Below are 18,889 nucleotides of genomic sequence, written 5' to 3' on the forward strand. Positions count from 1 at the left end.
GAATCCACTGCACCTAGCTGCACCCCCCCACCTTCTTATTTTATAAAAGCTCAGAGAGATAACTTGCCCAAGATCATAGGGGTAGTAGATTACAGAACAAAGCTTTGTTTCTTTGTCTCCCCAACTCCAAACACAATGTTCTCTCTATTATGCCAGGTTATATTTTCCTGAAATTCAGGATGGGGAAATCACGCAAGCAAGTTCTAGTCATTGTGTGCTAGAACTAGCTAGAACCTACAGGTCTTTGTCAGAACTGACAGGGAGACAGGAAGGACAACTGCTGTAGAGTGACTTGGGTTGGGAGGACTACTCTGTCCAAAAGAGAAGATGCGGGTTTTGTATATTCATGGGATATTGTGATCATAACCTAGGGTTTCTTCCCTGGTAAGAGGGGGCATTGGATGCATGGGCTCCAAGTCAGGCAGGTTGTAATTGTGGGCTATTGGTGCCTTCAGTGCTTGAATAGAAGAGAATATGCCAAGTATGTCACTAACCTGTGATCACCTGGGGCTTCCCAGGAGCCCTGGTATTGGGTGGTGCTGGGATGTCAGAATCCGGAGAGGTTCCTTCCTGGACATGAAAGTGGGTGACAGTCAGTTCTGGAGATAGAGTTCTAAGTGATAGACATTGGAGATCCTCTTGGCTAAGGAGACTAAATGAAAGTGATTTCAAGGAATCGTTGGGAGAATGACAAGAGTCCCAAAATTTGGAAGGGAGATGGGGAGATTTAAACTGGGTAAACTGCAAATATGACAGGAACAAGAAAGGGAGACTTCACCAAATGGACCCCTATTACTCCCTGGGGGTTAGGGAGCTAATTCAGCTGCAACCAGAGACATCTAGTGTATATCATGGGGGTTATGCTCACAGTTCTCAGGAGCAGAGGTCCAACCCTCTGCAAAAGGAAATACTACCACACACTCTCAAAAAGTGCACAACTTATCAATGCATTTTCACAATCCATCATCCGGAGTCGAATGGGTTCCTAGGGGGATGTGAGTGCCTTTGGGTATTTTGTTTTGTCTTTCTGTCACCAGGAGAAAATGTTGTGCTCATTGAATTGAAGTGATAAGAGACAGATTTGTTGCTTGCTTTTAAAAAAGTCAGAATCTACCCTTTGTAGGACTGGTTTATAGACTGATTGAGAACTAGTAAAACCAGAAGGGAAGTCAGAGAAGAACAAGAGAGCAGGCCTGCCTCATTTCTCTGTTTGCATGTGTATTTGTGTGTGTGTGTATTTAATGTGTCATTCTAGTATTTTTCACACAACAAACATGTATTAACTACCTATTATGCAATAAGCGCTGTCCCTGGTACTGGAAAAAACAGACAAAGGGGGAATAGTCCCTTCCCTCAGAAAAACAGACAAAGGGGGAATAGTCCCTTCCCTCAAAGATCTTACATTCTACTGGAAAGAAACAATACAGATCTTGATAACTGTATAAATTTTTTTTTGTCTTTTCTTGGTTTTTGAAGAAGGCCAAAGTATTTGTAAATTAAATTTTTTTTTTTGGATGGGGACGTATATTATATTTGGAACTGAAGGGATAGGGGATATGAAAGGAGTTCATAAAGAAGGTGGCTTTCATATTAGGCCTTGAAGGAAACTGGAAGTTCTCAGAGAGAATGGCAGATAGACTGGGCAAAGATAGGAAGCTGACATATGTCTGTGAGTGTAGGGGGAACAGCAAATAAATCAGTTTGGCTGAAACATGGTATGTATGAAGGTAAGCCATGCATGGATATGGCCATGAAAAGGTAGGCAGGAACTGGATTGTGAAGAGTTTAAAATGCTAAGCAATTTTTTATTTCATCCTAGAAACTATGGAGAACTTCATGAGTAGGAGAGCCACATGGTCAGATCAAAGCTTTAGGAATATCACTTTGGCAGTTCTGTGGAAGACTCAAATGGAGAGAGGACAAAGGAGAAAAGAAATAAGCTACTCATTTTTTTTTTTCAAATAAGAATCACAAAAATTCCTTCATCAGAATCCTACTCCGATGTTGCCTTGAGGTATATAGATGTTAATGTAGATGAAAGTGACCTTGGATCATCTTATACAGTCCGAGCTCTGGTAAATCCAACAAACTAGAAACATTTTTAGTACAAAACTGGTGATCTAAGGGCCATATTAGTTGGATTCGCAGGTGTTCATCTATAGGTCATCTATCAGTTAATAAATTTTTTAGCTCAACAATTCACAAAGAACATCTACTAATTCTATCTGTATTGAGAGCACAGATCCTTGAAGTGCTAAAAAATATATCACAAACACAGGAAATCTGGGAAAGGATAGGCATGCTATGCATCTGTGAAACTAATCCAAAGCCACCTCCTGGTGAATATTCACCATGTAGTTACATGCTACATGTGTGAATCAAGATGATGAGAGGCAAAGACTGATAACACATTTTAATGGGAACCTATTCTGTATTTATTGAGCGTCAGTCTGTTGGTACATAGTGTACATTTACCTCCTCCCCCTTGCCATGCAGCTGTCTTTGGAATGAAGAGCAACAAGAGTTAAATCTTCTGGGTCCAAGTGGGGTTTTACCTGGTTTTGAAGTTGAGAATTGATCCGGAGTTCAACAGGTTCCAGGTAGTTACAGGGGACAAGTCCTTTCTGCAGCATAACAATGCGAATGTGAAAGAATTAAGAGAGCAGAGCCTATGAACTCATACCACAGAACAGGAAAAAAATCCAGGGAAATTAAACTGAAATCACCCTTTGTTTTATCTGGGATCAAGACAGTACAGTAGATACAGCTTTCCAGAAAGCTCTGGAATTGTATGAGGGTGAATGCAAACAACCCAGGACCCTGTCACACCGTGTACCTTCCCGTTGAACATGACTGTGGCCCAGTTATCATTTCCTTTCTTCAGGACAAAGACAATGTTTCCTGGTAAGACTTGGAGCTCTTCTGATGTCTCAGGAGTGAACTCAAACAACACCCGATGCGCTTCTCCTTCCAGGGCCCTGAAGAGGGTTAGATCAGAAATAGAACTAGCAATTCTGGTCCCTGGGACAAGCAATTGAGAGAAGGGAATGAAGGGATTGGATACAAGGCTACAGGACCCTGTAGGAAGGGAGAAAACCAGAGACACTAGTCTAGAGATAGACATCCTGCCCTTGCTGGGGAGACCTCTCCTGGGGTGGGGGGAAGGATGGAAGAGGACAAGGTAGAAGAGGATGTGGTGCACCTGGGGCACAGCCACAGTGTATTTGGGGAGGGGAAGTACCATCTGGTGGTTTCCTATTTTTAGCTAATGATTCTTGCTAACTGAATACTAAGCTAAGTTCCTTCTACCCACGGATAGAGAACAGGTCTGTCAAGACCCTCAAAATTTTGCTGGGTTAGATGTGCGAGTCAGTCAATCCTCCAGGTCCAATCTTATCACTTCACTGGATTTCCATTTTTCCTTATCTTCCCTATCCAAAGCACTAGAGATTTCATCTAGGACTCCCCCCCACCTCTATTTTTGGGAGTTTCCTCTACCCTTTATGTTTATAGTCATTTTCTTATTTAAATCGTAATAATTTTCCCTCTGTCTTTCCCTTTTCCTCTCATCTCCTCAGGGTTGAGTTGGTTTGTTCATTTTCAATGGGAATTCTAATGGCATACTTTATCCCTTATCCTATAAATGACTTTCATTTATCAAGTTCTTCCTGTTATTTCTTTCTTCAGAAAGAAAATCCCACACAGGAAAGGGGAGAAGTGGAGCTGCATTCTTTCTTCCTACCCTTTGCCTGTCATTGGAGAAACCCTCCACTCCCTCTGCAGATTTGGGCTTGACCCTTTGCTGATCTCATCTCAGGTTCTGAGAAAACTGTGTCACCCACCAGGGTGGTGGTTGATGGCACCACCTTGTTTTTTTGCCTAGTGTTCAGCTATGAATTTTGACAAAGTCATCAATCATTGGGCTAACTGCTGTATGCTACCTACCAAACATAACAGATCTCCTTTCTCCATTATACCATCCAATTTTCCCACAACTTCTTTGAAAAAAAATTGGATTTAAGATCAGAGTTGCTCCTAAGGTACTGAAATTTAGAGGATACTTCTTCCCTGACCTCCATAGTTACACCCCATTTGAAGTCTCCTCCTTCACTTCAGGCACAAAATTTTCTGATAACTGCTCCTGTCTGAACTCCAACAGAATTTGATTTTATTATTGCTTTCAGTTTTATCATCTTTATTCTCCAACAATACAGTATCAGTTCCATTTCAGGACTTTGAAAGGATGTATTTTCTTGGTTCAAGTAGCAGTGCTAGTACTTACTTGAAGATTTCTGGTGTTTTGGGTCTTGGGGGAGGTTCAGCTGTCTATTGAAAGTTGAGGAGAAAGGAATAATAATTATAAAGGAAAAGAATTTAATAATTAAAGAACAAAATTATTAAATTAGTAAAAATTAATTAATACAAATTTACAAAGTGCTTCCCTCATAACAACTCTGTAACTTAGAAAGAAGGGAAAGAAGAGAGGGAGAGAAAAAGAGAGAACAAACTACTACTAATAATGCAAGTATTTTTCCAGTTACAGGAATCCATAGAATGCATTTCTGACTTGATCAGAAAATTCCCCAGGGGAGAGAACAGCACTCTGAATATACACTGGAAAGCATTACCTCCTATGAACTTCTCTTACTAAGGCCTAACCAAGGTTGGAACCAAATTGAAGCCAAATTCAATTTCCAAATAAATGAATTATCACAAATCTGCATGTTTCCCTAGAAAAGTTATTTTGTTCATAACCCTTCGTCTCTTTTTGGGAAAGTTCCAGGTGTTTTGTTCTGAAGACATCAGCTTATATCATTCCTGAGTATTCTTGGAAAGAGCAGTCATAGAATCAAAAAAATTTGAGAGTTGGGAGGAACCTGGCTCCCATCTAGTTCAACAACATATGAAAGGAATCTCCACTAAAATACATCCAGCAAGTGGTCGCCCAGTCCCTATTGAGCACATCTAAGGAGGGGAACCCACCACCCTCTTTAGACCCATTCCACTTAGGGGTAGCTTCCATTTTTAGGAAGGAGCCTAAATTTCTTCTTTGCCCTTTTCACCCATTGTTACTGGCTCTATCTTGTGGTTCCAGACTAAAAAAAGCATAATTCCTCCTTTAATGATAACTCTTCAAATACTGGAGATAATTGCCATCACCCTGTCCCCCCAAATCTTTTCTTCTCCAGGTTAAATAGGACCAGTTCCTGGATTGATGCAGGCAAGAACAATCTTCCCATTGTGTATCACCTGACTTTCTCATCCAGATAAATTTTTCCTACGGCTTGCTGGACCATAACCTAACAGTTTTCACTTGAGGGCCCATAGTAGGTGTTTATTAAACATTTATTGATTTGTCCAATCTAAAGTTTGCATATATATTGCCTTATGTTGCACACAAGTTAATTGAATTGCAAACTTGAGAGGTAGGTATCACACCTATTATTATCCCCATTTTACATAGGAGGAAACTGAAGTCAAAGAAGTTAAGGGATGTGCCCATGGTCACAGAGCTATCAAACTGTAGGATTTGCACCCACATCTTTATGATTTTCAGTTGGACACTATTCACTCTGCTATGGGCATTTCCTGTCTTCCACCTTATTTATTGGTTGCAAAGAGAAACATTATAAAGCTTCTCATTTCCTCCCTGTTCCCCTTTTCTCAGCCACTTAGCATTTGGCTACTTTCCATGTGAGTAATACTCTGGCTTCTGGTGGAATGGGAGTGCCACCATGGTGGAATGAGCTTTAGAAACAAACATGTTTGATCACAATGTGTATCTATAGCTATATATTATCATGTATGCCATCTAAATACATGCTGATGGGGGGGGTCTTCCTACTCCTAATATTCATTTAATTTGCCTCATTTTCCATTTAAAGTCTTTTTCCTATTGCATTCTGAACTCTTGGGCCATTCAATTCATAGTCAACTGTTTTATTTTACCTATGAACGGGAGCTCTGAACATGTTCTTGTTAAATCAACCAAACAAGAACAATTAAAAACAACATTGTAAATAAAAACAATCTTGAAAGTCTTAAGAACTCTGATCAATAAAATGACCAATCATGGTTCCAGAAGATTGATGGCAAGAGCATACTATTATCTACCTCCTAGCAGAGAGTTTTATAGACCAAGGATAGAGACTGAGACTCTTTTGAAGAATATGGTCAATGCACAATTTTAGGGTATCTGTGATGGAGAATACCAACCGTATCCAAAAGAAAGACTAATGGAGTTTAAACAAAGACCCAAAACTATCACCTTTAATTAAAAAAAAAGTTATGTATTATATAAGTTTACTATCTCTTATATATTTTATTTTTTCCCTTAAGGATATGATTTTTCTTTTATGACATTCAATTCTGATCAATGTGTAGCATGGAAACAATGTAAAAACCATCAGACTTCCTTTTGTGGGGAGTGGAGAGAAAATTGTAAAATTTTAAAAAAAATAAAAAAATATGGTCAGTGCAGGAATTGTTTTTCTTGACTATATTTATCACAACAGTTTTTTTCCTTTTGTTATTTATGGTGTGGAGGGGTAGTGGGAAAGTAAGAAGGAAAGAAGGTAAATTTTTGTTACATGAAGAAATATAATTTTAAAACATAAAAAATTATCTGCACAGTGTCTTCTATGCTTTGTAAATGAGAGAGACCAAGAAGTCCCAGAACTTCATCCATCCCAAGTGTCCAACAGATTCCCTTAATCACTCCCTGTTAGGGAAGAAGGGATTGGGAAAAAGAGGCACCAAAGAAAAGTCATTTTTCTTCAACAACTAATCTTCCAGAAAGAACAGATAATAGGAAATGGCTTTCAGGGGAGACATAAAAAAAGCAAAACCAAGATTCTTTTGAGTGGTAAATTCTAGTTTCAGGAAGATTCTAGTTAAGAATTTAGATGCTATCTTCCCTTGGAGTCAAATGACATTTAAAGATTATGGAGGTCAGGGGCAGCTAGGTGCCTCAATGGATAGAGCACCAGCTCTGGAGTCAGGAGGATTTGGGTTCAAATGCAGCCTTAGACACTTAATGATTACCTAGATGTATGACTGGGCAAGTTACTTAACCCCATCAAGAAGTCATCTTCTGGGAGCTTTGAACCAAGAAATCTCCCCCATTTGGAACCATCATGTATACATGTTCAGAAATTAAAAAAAGGTTAGGACTACCCGACCTGAGGTTGCAGAGGGGCAAATCCTGAGAAACTGTCTTGATCCACCACAGATGCTACAACCTGAAACAAAAGAGGGAAGTAAATGGAGATTCCACTATCCCTACCTTCACCTTGTTTTTCCTTCTTTTTCCTGGTCCTGGATTAATTCTCATTTATAACTTTCCTTTGTATTCAGTTCTCATAGCAAAGATTTGGGTCACTTGTCTCAACCATACACATACACACACATATATGAATGAGTATGTATTTGTATTTCTCTGTATAGGTATGCATGTGTATGCATGCATGCATGTGTGTGTATAGACATATATTTCAGTAGATGAAAAAACAAGTTCCCTCGTAGTCCTAGCACTACCTTTTCTAATGGAATCTAGAAAAAAATACATAGGCAGAGATTGGAGGCTCAGAGCTAAAGCAGAGCATCTATAGTCAGTTAAATCTACCAAGGTCAGAAATTCTTGGGTCTGCCCAGTTATACAATGTAGGTTTTCTTGCCAGAGGTTGAATCTGACCAAATTTCAAGGAATTTGAAAAATTGAAAGGTGTGGTTTTATAAGGATTCTAGTGTTCAGATTTGATCACTACCAATTGAGTACTAAAACCCTAAGGTTGGGAAGATGAGAATTCTCTCCCCAAACCATCATGAGATTTGTTAATGATATTTCAGAAATACATTCACAGTCATTACTCAGCCATACCCTTAATTGTTTTTCCTCTTCTTGGTTGGTTAAATAGCCATGGGATCTAATAGAGGGTAACTAATCTTTACATAATTTTAGAGAATCACAGGTGTGGAGGGATCTCAGTTACTTCTAGTCCAACAAATACATCAAAATAATCACCTACAATATACCCAAGAAGTAATCATCCAGCTTGTTCTTAAAATCAAACAGAATGACAGAGAACTCAGCGCCTAGTGCCCATTCCATTTCTGAAAAATTCCAATTATTATTAGGAAGTTTTTTCTGACTCAGGTATTCAAATCATGATCTCAAGAACTGAGAATTCCATTTAATAGCCCTTATCGATGCCTGCTCATCCTTTGCAAATTTTGTCTGTATTCTCTTTAAAGTTCGTCACAGAGGTTCACTCAATGGGTTGAAGATCTTCCTCATTTTCTTCTGCCTAAATGTTCACAACTTGTATAATTACTCCTAGTCTTTATATATATATCATGAACTTAAGATCTCTCCCTGTTCTGCTTGCTCCCTTCTGGACCTTCTACAGCTAATCAATGCCCTTTGATTCTCTCCCAGATTCAGCCTCAGATGTGGAACTAAAGGAAGCCTGGGGACCAGATTCTAGGGTCCATCTTCACTCTGAATTTCTGGTTCTGTAATCCTATGAACCCTCACTTTTTGCAAATGGAGGCCCTTGGCTATAAATACATCTTTTCCCACCCTATCCCTTATTTCCCACCCCATCTTTTATTCCTAGCCCAGGAAGATGACCACAGGGAAAATGCCTACTTTCCCAAGACTCAGTTCTACCTTGTTCTGTATGACTCAGGCTACAGAAAACCCATGGGAGTTCTTTGCCCCACTTACCGTAGCCTTGCCCAAGTAATCCTTTTTGGCCAGCTGAGCCACTTGCTTTTCATTAGGTCTGAACAATTTTCCCACAGGAATCACCACTGGCTCATACAGCTTCTGTTTCTAGGGTACAAAATCATATATGATTCCTACCTGCTCAAGTGGCAGAACTTCTCTTTGCAGTGTGACTCAGTGATGTAAGAAAAGACACAAACTCTCCTCACCCTCATTCAGAGGTAGAGCTTAGGCATAATTCAATACCAAACTCCATTCCCAACGGCTCCCAGTATTTTTGTATTGATTTTGTATTTTTTGTATTGATATTAATAATCCCTAACCCACTCTAAACACAACAGCTTAAGGGTCATTCTTTATAAATGCAATTAAAATTTTTATTTAATCTTTAAATCTAATCAAACCAAACTGGGTCCTTTCTACCACCACTCCACCCCCAAACCCAAATACCCTAACTTCAAGCTCTAACACCTTTCCCCTCCCTATTCATTTTCTCACCCAGATATGAAAAACTCCTACCACCATTTTATCTAACTATTGTGGAAGTACTCAGAAAGACCTTGACCCAACAATAAAAATTGGATTGACTTTTCCACAGACTTCCAAGATTATCTTTCTAAATCTGAAGGAAAAAAAGTGAAGCATTGTGGATTCCCCCCCCCCCCACCTCACCCTTTGATGACTTGTGAGAGAGCTGATCCCAAAGTCAAGAAGACCAAAGCTTGAATCTTGTCTCTTATACATACTGGCTGTGTGACCCATGGTGGGCAACTACCTAAATGTCCAGTGTCCCATGGTGATCCCCTAAGTCCATAAGTTCTAGAACATGTTCCAACCTCCTTTTGTAGATAGAGTTTCTTCTCCAGGGAGTTGTCTATGCCAATAAAAATCACAAGATCTCTTAAATGGAGGTTTTATTTTATTTATTGATTGATTGCTAAAATTTATTTTAACTTTAAAATGGAATAAATTTTGCAAAATCAATTGGTTAAGATCCTTGGACCAAGAGCTCAAGTCCCCACCTTAAAATTACTTGAAGCTCAGCTCCCCCAGGGTAGGAAAGAAGATTCACTGACAACCCCTTTGTCAAGTCACCCTTGTCCAGAGGGAACCTTACCCAGACAGCTTCCATAGCTTTGTCAATTTTGGAGTGTCTAGCTTCTGTCTTCATGCTCATGGCTAATGCTAAGTGCTCCTCAGCTTTCTTCCATTCCTCTTTCTTGGCATGGATGAAAGCGATGTTATATAATACCTAAAAAAACCATTAAGTGTCTCCATTAAGGCTGAGAGTACTTTAGACAGAGGAACTGAGAAGTGGGAATCTTGCCCAGATCTAGAAACCAAATTGGTAAAAAAAAAAAAAAAAAAGAGAGTGCATCCTGTGCATTCCATTATGGAATTTTGACCTCCACTGGCCACCTGTCACCCTCAGGTACATCATTCAAGACCATGGAGGTCAGTTGTTCCAGATCCTGAGAGGGACAATATCCCTATCCAAAAATGAGCAGAATCAGCTTGAAGACCAGGGTCATCATTACAAAGGGAGGATTGAAGTGTGCAGAGATGCTATCACCAGTGGTTATATTAATCCAAAGATATGGGACAGAAAAATCTGATTTGAGGAAGGCAAAAGAATGGTATTAATGATAAATCTCATTAAAAAAAGGATGCTGAAAGAAAGCTGAAAGTACTAGTGACCAACCTTGTTCCAGACTTTTCCTATCCAGTGGGCTTTCCAGGTCTGCATTTGCAACACCTGGAATAGACTGGGAACACTACTAGGATGGAGAGGGAGCTGGGGTCTGGATCTTTCTATGATTCATAACTGGCCACTGGACCCAGGTGGCTCTGGAGAAGAAAGTGAGACTGGTGACTTAGCACAGCCCCCCATTACTCAAATCCATTTCACGAGTTTGTCATGGCATCACCTCCCTGATGTCATGGTCTTCTTCAAGAACGAAGAACAAACACTCTTGCTCTTTCTATTGATTATATTGGGAGTATGTTTGGTTGCAGAAAGACTTAGTTTTTTGGCCTATTGATCTTCCCTGCTTTTATTGTCTATGCTACTCATTTGGTCTATTTATGTGGAAGCAAGTGAAATGTGAAAAGAGAACTGACAAACCCAGCTCCAGGCCTAGTCTCAGGCTTGGGATTTTTCAAAAGTCCTAGCTTTGCCCTAACTAAATCAATTTAGCAGAAGGGAGTAGCTGCTGCCTCAGACTTTTTGCCCTGGCCCTCAGATTATCCCTATGGCTAGAAATCTTAGTGTTTCCTTCACCCTTTCCATCATCTCCTCCTTGCTCCCCTGGCACCGCTCCCTTCTCTCCAGGCTCCCAACTCCATTTTTATTTCCACATTCTTCATCAAGTATAGGCTAGATAACCACTTGGGAGAGGTGTTTTTGAGGAGTTAGAGATAGTTGGTGGTGCCTTCCATGTCTGAATTCTAGAATTCAAAAGCCCACTCAGTATTGAATACCTTTCACAAACTGGCTCCAGACTACTTTTCCATATTTATGCCACCAAAAAAATTTCATTTTTATGTAGCAACAATCATAACTATAAGGGATACAGCCCTTACTATATGTCAGACTTTACAATTATCTCATTTAATCCTCACAACAGCTTGTTGTTATTCCCATTTTGCCATTTCCTTCTCCAGTTCATTTTACAGATGAGGAAATTGAGGCAAATGGAGATTAAGTGAATTGTTTATAGATGCATGGCTATTAAGTATCTGAGACCAAATTTGAACTCAGGACTTTTCTTTGCCCCACCCAGGTACACCAACCAGGTATACCAACAACTGACTGCGCAGTTTCTGCTTGAAGATCTCCATGGAAGAAGAACTCATCAGGAGATAACCCATTCTGTGTTGTTAATTCTTGAATTGTTAAAATGTTTTTCCTGATATCAAATCTAAATTGGTCTAGGAAGTCAGCTTCAACCCTTTTGGAGCTAAAGAGTTCAATTTAGTTGAATCCCTCTTTTACCAGTCAATTCTTCACCACCTTTCATTTCTACCCCACCTTCATAATAGTCAAGGAACTGACCTTGGAATCCAAAGTCATGGTTTTTACTCTTGACCCAAACATTCCCTTAGCCTCTCAGCTGTCAGATTTAGAAATAAGGACCAGGATATTTGGCCTCTCTTGACTTTACAGGACTGATGAGAGCATATGAAAGTAAGACTTTAAGCTCCTGGAAGATCAGTATTGACTTTCAATAGCTGTGTTGTCTTTCAACTACTCTAGGTCAGGATCTGGTGGGTCGCCGCCTTGTGCAATTGCTGTGGTGGAGCTCCAAGCAAAGTCTGAAATGAGGGTGGAGAGGCAGGGATAGGAAGAGCTGGAGTTGGGAGCTCTCCTTCAAGGTCCATTTCTGCCCTCTCCTGACTTGCACATGCTCCCTTGGAATTGCCGGGACCAACCTCTACATCTATGGAGGTAGGAGAACTCAGGGTTTAAGAAATCAGATACCATTTGGTGATCCTCTCCAACCCAGTGGAACAGAGTTTCCATGGAGTTCAGTTTTGTTACCATCTCAGCCTAACCGATTCCAAAACTGCTGATTCCAGTTAAGACGCTGAGTCTCCTTGACCATGGAGTGGTAAAGTAAGCTTCCCAGCTCCAGCAGCAAAACACATATCCCTAAGGGTTCAGGCTATTCCTGGAGGACACTGAAGGATCTATTTTTAGTCCTGGTTAGAATCAGACATGGGAAAACTCAATTTCTCATGCTTAAGAAACAAAGGGAAAAACTTTTCTTGAAGATTCTTCTAAATAAAGATCACAGAATCACACACAGAAAGAACTAGAAAGGACTTGAGAAATGAACTTGTCTAACCATCCTCATTATAAAGATCAGGTTAGTGAACTTGTCCAACATCACTCAAGTCAGTAATAGAGCCAGAATTTGAACATAGCTCCTTTAACTCCTTATCCAGGGTTCTTTTCACTGTACTATATGATCTCCTAGAGACCTATTGTCTTTATGAAAATTATTGACATATCATGATGAATGGATTGAAGGGCAACACAATCATGGGAAGTAAGGTCATTTAGCTCTTCCCTGTAATTGCGATGACAGGCTCTTCATGAACAAGGACAATGCTTTTGACAAGCTGTCCATAAGATGTGTTTCTAGTCCTTTCAGCAGTGGGGGAAAAGGTTCATGCCAAGGGATCCTCAGGGGTCCTTCCAACCAAGGATACACATTTAGACACACATGGGAGATTCAGGGTTGAGATTATGGGCTTTAAAATAGATGGGGGGTGGCAGCTAGGTGGCTCAGTGGATAGAACACAGGCCCTGGAGTCAGGCATACCTGAGTTCAAATCTAGTCTCAGACACTTAATAATTCCCTAGCTGTGTGGCCCTGGGCAAGCCACTTAACTCCATTGCCTTGCAAAATCTAAAAATAAAAATAAATAAATAAAAATAAAAATAAAATAAAATAAAATAGATGGGGAAGGAAGTCAATAGAACTAGACTTAGGATATGGAAACCTAGCTATGTCCCCTGGTGGATGTCACCTCTTTTATTTCTTTCTTTATTTTTTTTTAGATTTTTTTCAAGGCATTTGGGTTAAGTGGCTTGGCTAAGCAATTATTAAGTGTCTGAGGTCGGATTTGAACCCAGGTACTCCTGACTCCAAGGCCGGTGCTCTATTCACTTTGCCACCTAGCTGCCCCATAAGTAACCTCTTAAAGGCTCAATTTCCTCATTTGTAAAATGTGAACAATTCATACTGCCTTTCTCACAGAATTGATGCATAGCGATATCTGAACTGTTCTCAGATCAGTGCTCCAATTCCCCTGAACCAACTGGCCAACTATAACCTCTATTTCAGTTAAGAATAACATATTTATCTTGACTCTTTCTGTTGAGGAGAGAGACACTTTGCGTACATCAATAAAGCATTCATTAAGGATCTCTTGTGTACTCTAGGGATTCCAATATTTCTAAGACAATCCGTTAACTCAAGGTTCTTATTTTCTTTTTGGGGGGCAAGGGGAGAGTAGAAATAGAACATGTTCATCATCAAGAAAATACAAAATATTTAGAAAAAAGCACAAGTGATTTTGTTGGGGGTAGAAGAGAGGGACACTAATTGCTAGGAGAATTAGGAAAGATAGCTTGAAGGTGATGGACTTTGAGCTCAACCTTAAAGGGGGGTGGGCTGGATAGGGCTCTAGGAAACAGAAGTGAGAAGAGAGATCATTCAAAGCATGGAGAGAGGAACTGGGAAGGGAGGACAGAAACACCCTTTGCAAGAGTGTGGAGCCTGGAGATGGAGCCCATATCAGGGAAAAACAAGCACAAATCTTAAATGCTTGTAAAGCTCTTAGCACATAATAGGCACTTCACAGAAAAACTTTTATCTTTCTCCTTTTCCCAGTTTGGCTGGACTGCAGAGTGAAGGGGAGAAACAATCAAAAAATTTGGAAAAATAGGCTGGATTTGGGAATCAAAAATCCCTATAGATGCTATATTTTCTCATTCTTTTGAATTTCAGTTTCTACTCTTTTCTGCTCAGTTTTGTTGATAACATATAGAAGGATGATAATTAGTATACATTTATTTTATATATTTTTTCCTTTGATGAAATTATGGTTTTCATTAACATTTAATTGCCCTTGAAGCCTCTTTAAATTGACCAACAATCTGCAAAAACTTGATAATTTTATTTCCCTTTTGCCTGTTTTTCTCTCATATTTTTTCTTGTTTTATGATAATTCCTAGCACTTTTAGTACTACAAAAAAAAAAAGGAAATAGGATGGAGTCAGATTGGGAATACCTTTAAATTCCAAGCTTAAGAATTTTTCTTTTTAACAGTTAGCAGTTATATAATACCTACTATGTGCCACTTACTGGGATAAGTGCTCTACAAATATTCTATCATTTGACCCTCACAATAACCCTAGACAGAGGTGCTTATGTTAAAATCATTTTACAGTTGGGGAAACTGAGGCAGACAGATTCCGTGACTTGCCACAGAGTTACATAAGCGGTAGTTACACAGCCCCATGTGTTTGATTCAGGGTGAGATTGTGGGAAAGGAATCCCAATAAAACCAGTCAGAGAATAGAGTTTGTTGTTGCTGCTCATTCATTTCAGTCATGTTTGACTTTTCATGACCCCATTAGGGGTTTTTTTGGTAGAGATACTAGAGTAGTTTGCCATTTCCTTCTCCAGCTTATTTTACTGATGAGGAAACTGAGGCAAACAGGGTTAAGTGACTCAACCAGGGTCACACAGCTAATGGGTATCTAAGGCTGGATTTGAACTGTAAGTCTAGCACTTTATTTACTATGCTAACCTAGAGAACAGAGACCAGAGACTGGAGTTCAAATTCCAACTCTACAATGATCGGTGATGTTGTGTCTGGGGTTGGATCTGAACTCAAGGTCTTCCTGACTTCAGGCTCAGTTCTCTATTTACTGCGCTTCTTGCCTTTTGTTCATTTTTTCCATTTCCATTTTTGTTTTGCTTTTCTAGAGGCTAGAGACAGATGGTCAGATTACTTAGGCACCTAGGTGGTATCTAGCTAGTTTAATTCTTTCTGGAGAAACTGCAGCAGGGGTTGTGGCAGTGGGAGCCCGGCCAAGGGGAGCCCTAATGGGGGGGCGTCCAGACCGCAGCTGCGAGCCCAGTTTGTCCTGTTCCTCCCAGGCTCTCCTTACCTCACAAGCAAACAGCTTGAATTGCAGCCCCAGGATCTTATAATCTATCAGCTGGTTCCCTCGCAGCTGAGTCAAGGCTTCTTTCAAGTCCAGAAGAGCCGAGTCATAGCTGCAGGGCATGGAAGGTTAGTCAGCGAATTCAAGGCACTGTCCTTTGCTGAAGGCTCTCCCCACCTTTTCATAGAGACAAAGACAGACAGACAGACAGACACACAGACAGACACACAGACAGACACACACACACACACAGCCTCTCCTCCAATTTTCCTTAACTACTTTGGATCTTTCCTTGGCTTCTATCCCATTGGTGATGTTTGTCCTTGGTTTTCCAAGAAGGCCATGACATGAAGCAGGTGACAAGCGAGTGAACTGGATTTGAGTGAGGGGCGGCTGGGCTAAGTCACCAGCCTCACTTTCTTTTTTTCTTTTTTTTAGGTTTTTGCAAGGCAGATGGGGTTAAGTGGCTTGCCCAAGGCCACACAGCTAGGTAATATTAAGTATCTGAGGCCGGATTTGAACCCAGGTCCTCCTGACTCCAGGGCCGGTGCACCACCTAGCCGCCCCTCAGCCTCACTTTCTACTCTAGAACTATCTGGGTCCAGTGGACTAGATAAAGATCAGGACAAGTGCAGATGGTTCTGGATGGGAGGCAATCCCATCCAGAGGTTAAGTAACTTGCCCAAGTCACATAGGTAGAAAGGGTCAAGTGTCCAAGGTTAGATTTGAACTCAGATCCTTCAGACGCCCGGAGAGGTGGGGAGGGAGCTCTCTATCCGCTGTTCCCCCTAGCCGCCCATATATCACATTCTCCATGGGGAACTACTTATTTGTGATACTGGAATTCCACCCTCCAACTGCAACAAATTGTAAATTCAAGGTCAGGGACTGAATCTTTTTGGTTTTCATCTTTTTACCTCTCATTTTGGGGTGGGGAGTTGGGCTGGGGAATCGAGTTTATTATTTTACTGGTGTAGTTAATCCCTAGGTTTGGCTAGATGGCACAGCAGATAGAGCACTGGGCCTGGTGTGAGAAAAACCTGAATTCAAATCCAACCTCAGCCACTAGCTGTGTGACCCTGGGCAAGTCACTTAGCTGTATTCACCTCAGTTTCCTTATCTGTTAAATAAACTAGAGAAGGAAATGGCAAACCACTCCGGTATCTTTGCCAAGAAAATCCCAAATGGGGATTTATCAACAATTTGAGAAAATCTCCTCTACCAAATTAGATTAGCACCTGAATTTATTTTTCCAATTTCATGCAAAGATAGTTTTCCACATTCATTTTTTGTAAGATTTTGGGTTCCATTTTTCACTCTCCCTTCCTTCCCTCGCCTTTCCCCTTGACTGTGCTGATGGAGATTATACAAGCACGTTTATGGTTTTAGCGATTCCTGAGACTAACAAGTTAAATGACTTGTCTCGGGGTCATCCAGACAGTTTGTGCCAAAGGCTAGAGTTGAACTCATGCTTTCCTGACTCAGAAGACCTGGGTTCAAATGTGACCTCAGACTCTCCCTAGTCATCCCCCACTCAGCTCTCTCCTTCCCTCCCCCTGAAGCTGTTCTTCTGTCTCAAGTTACCACAAGGCCAATCCATTTTTCTCAGTCAGCACAAACCTGAGCAAACCTCTATTTGCCTCAGTTTCCTCATCTGTAATATGGAGATATCAATAGTACCTTCCTCCCAGGGAGGATTAAATGAGATCAATATTTGTGAAAACACGAAGCCTGTACAGAATAGGTCATTAATAAGTGCTTATTCCCCTCTCCTTTCTTTATCTCTTCTCCAACTTTGAATATGTGAACTGGTTCGGAGGAGCCCGGGCTCCGGGGGAAGGCCCCGCCAGTGCTCCCACTGACCTCCAGAAGGCAGAGGCCTCCCGTCTCTTGCCTCTGTGGCCCCCTCACCGAAGCTGAGTGCCATTCCAAGCAACCCCCTCTCCCTATCTCCAGACAGCTCTCTCAGGCCCTGCCCCTGAAGCGCTCTTCTGTCTCAAGTTACCACAAGGTCACTGCATCTTTCTCTGTCAGCACAAACGTTTCCACCTTCCTGACAGCCCCGACTTTGGCTCCTGTACACAGAAGCTGGCTGACGACTCCTCTCAGTGGAAGGCCAGGGGCAGCCGGCGGCTTTCTCCCCTCCCCACCTCCGGCCCCTACAGTTTTCATCCTCCTTCTCAGTCCGCCTGAGTCAAAAAGCTGAGTCAGAGCCAGCCTCCTTGCCAAGCAAGAAATGTCACTGCCCGATTTAGCTCCAAGGCTGTGGGCACCCACACTCCCTCCCTGCGACAGCGTACCCGAGATGCAGCGACAGCCCCTGCTGCCCAGGGCTGGATCCCACTCACTTCTCCTCTTGGGAAGCCTTCTTACCCTTCCTTTACGAGAACCAAGCAACCAGTCAACCATCCCTGCCTTTCTAATCAGGATTCTGCACCAAGGACAACCTTTCTGCTTCTTTATTAGGACATGACTCCCTATGACCCAGGGGACCAAGGAGAGCCTCACTTATTATTGTCATCATCATTCAGTTCATGTCAGAGAGCCTCACTTATTATCATCATCATTATTCAATTAATGACAAGATTGGTTTCCCTCATCTGGAATGAAGAGGAGGGGATGGGCGGCTAGAGGCAGCCAGAGTGACAGATGAAGAAAGCAATGTCCCCGACTCCAAAGGAATCCCACCAGGCCCCCTGTCCAACCTTATCTGACCTGCTCACAAATGCAGGCTTATCCTTATATCAAAATATCCAGGGGTGGCTAGGTGGCACAGTGGATAGAGCACTGGTCTTGGAATCAGGAGTACCTGAGTTCAAATCCGGTGTCAGACACTTAATAATTACCTAGCCGTGTGACCTTGGGCAAGTCACTTAAGCCCATTGCCTTGCAAAAACCTAAAAAGAAAAGAAATATCCAGCTCTCCTTTTGGCTGATGGGGGCCATTATCTAGGTAGACCCAACTTCCTATCAAAAAACGGGGGCCCAGGGGAGCCCAGTGAAGGGGAATGTGGCCAGTGAGGTGCCTGTGTCTTCTTGTAGCCTTTACACGTGAGAGTGCCTCTAGGATAGGTATAGTTTTCGGTAACCCCTAAAGTAAGCTTGCAGCTATTATGGCTATATTTTTGTTCCTTGACATCTGAATCACGGCCAGTTTCCTGGGCTACTATGTTTGGAGTCCTCCATGAGGTCGTCAGCAGAATCTTGACTCCTCTGCTTACTTGTGATCATGGACGAGTCAGTTCCCTTCTCAGCCTCTTTCCAGAAGGCAGCTTGGCCCTTAGAACAGAAAACGGGGGCCTGGCGTGAGAGGACCTGACTTATAAAATGTGTACTCCAATTTTTATGCCCTACATGAACTTGGGCAGGTGAATTAACTTCCTGGCCTTCAGTTCCTTATCTATATAATGGATGGATTAGGGCCTTCTACTTCTTTTTTTTTTTTTTTGCAAGGCAAATGGAGTTAAGTGGCTTGC

The 18,889-nt window shown here is 41.4% G+C and overlaps 1 protein-coding gene across 2 annotated transcripts in view; it reads right to left on the bottom strand.

Moving 5' to 3' along the window:
* NCF2 (neutrophil cytosolic factor 2) overlaps positions 1-18,889 on the bottom strand; it is a 47,025-nt gene that overhangs the window by 10,357 nt on the left and 17,779 nt on the right. The window contains exons 1-9 of one of the 2 annotated variants that reach the window (XM_074222210.1): positions 17,419-17,887; positions 15,417-15,525; positions 9,846-9,980; positions 8,729-8,836; positions 7,182-7,241; positions 4,283-4,326; positions 2,837-2,978; positions 2,556-2,624; positions 495-570 (exon numbers count right to left, since the gene is read on the bottom strand). In XM_074222210.1, the coding sequence (XP_074078311.1) occupies positions 495-570; positions 2,556-2,624; positions 2,837-2,978; positions 4,283-4,326; positions 7,182-7,241; positions 8,729-8,836; positions 9,846-9,980; positions 15,417-15,525; positions 17,419-17,822 (1,147 nt within the window). In that variant the 5' untranslated portion in view covers positions 17,823-17,887. Of the gene's footprint in view, positions 1-494; positions 571-2,555; positions 2,625-2,836; positions 2,979-4,282; positions 4,327-7,181; positions 7,242-8,728; positions 8,837-9,845; positions 9,981-15,416; positions 15,526-17,418; positions 17,888-18,889 lie in introns of those variants that run through there. The other variant, XM_074222209.1, reaches the window with a different exon arrangement.

The sequence above is a fragment of the Macrotis lagotis genome, chromosome 2, assembly GCF_037893015.1.
Source record: "Macrotis lagotis isolate mMagLag1 chromosome 2, bilby.v1.9.chrom.fasta, whole genome shotgun sequence".
NCBI lineage: Eukaryota > Metazoa > Chordata > Mammalia > Peramelemorphia > Peramelidae > Macrotis > Macrotis lagotis.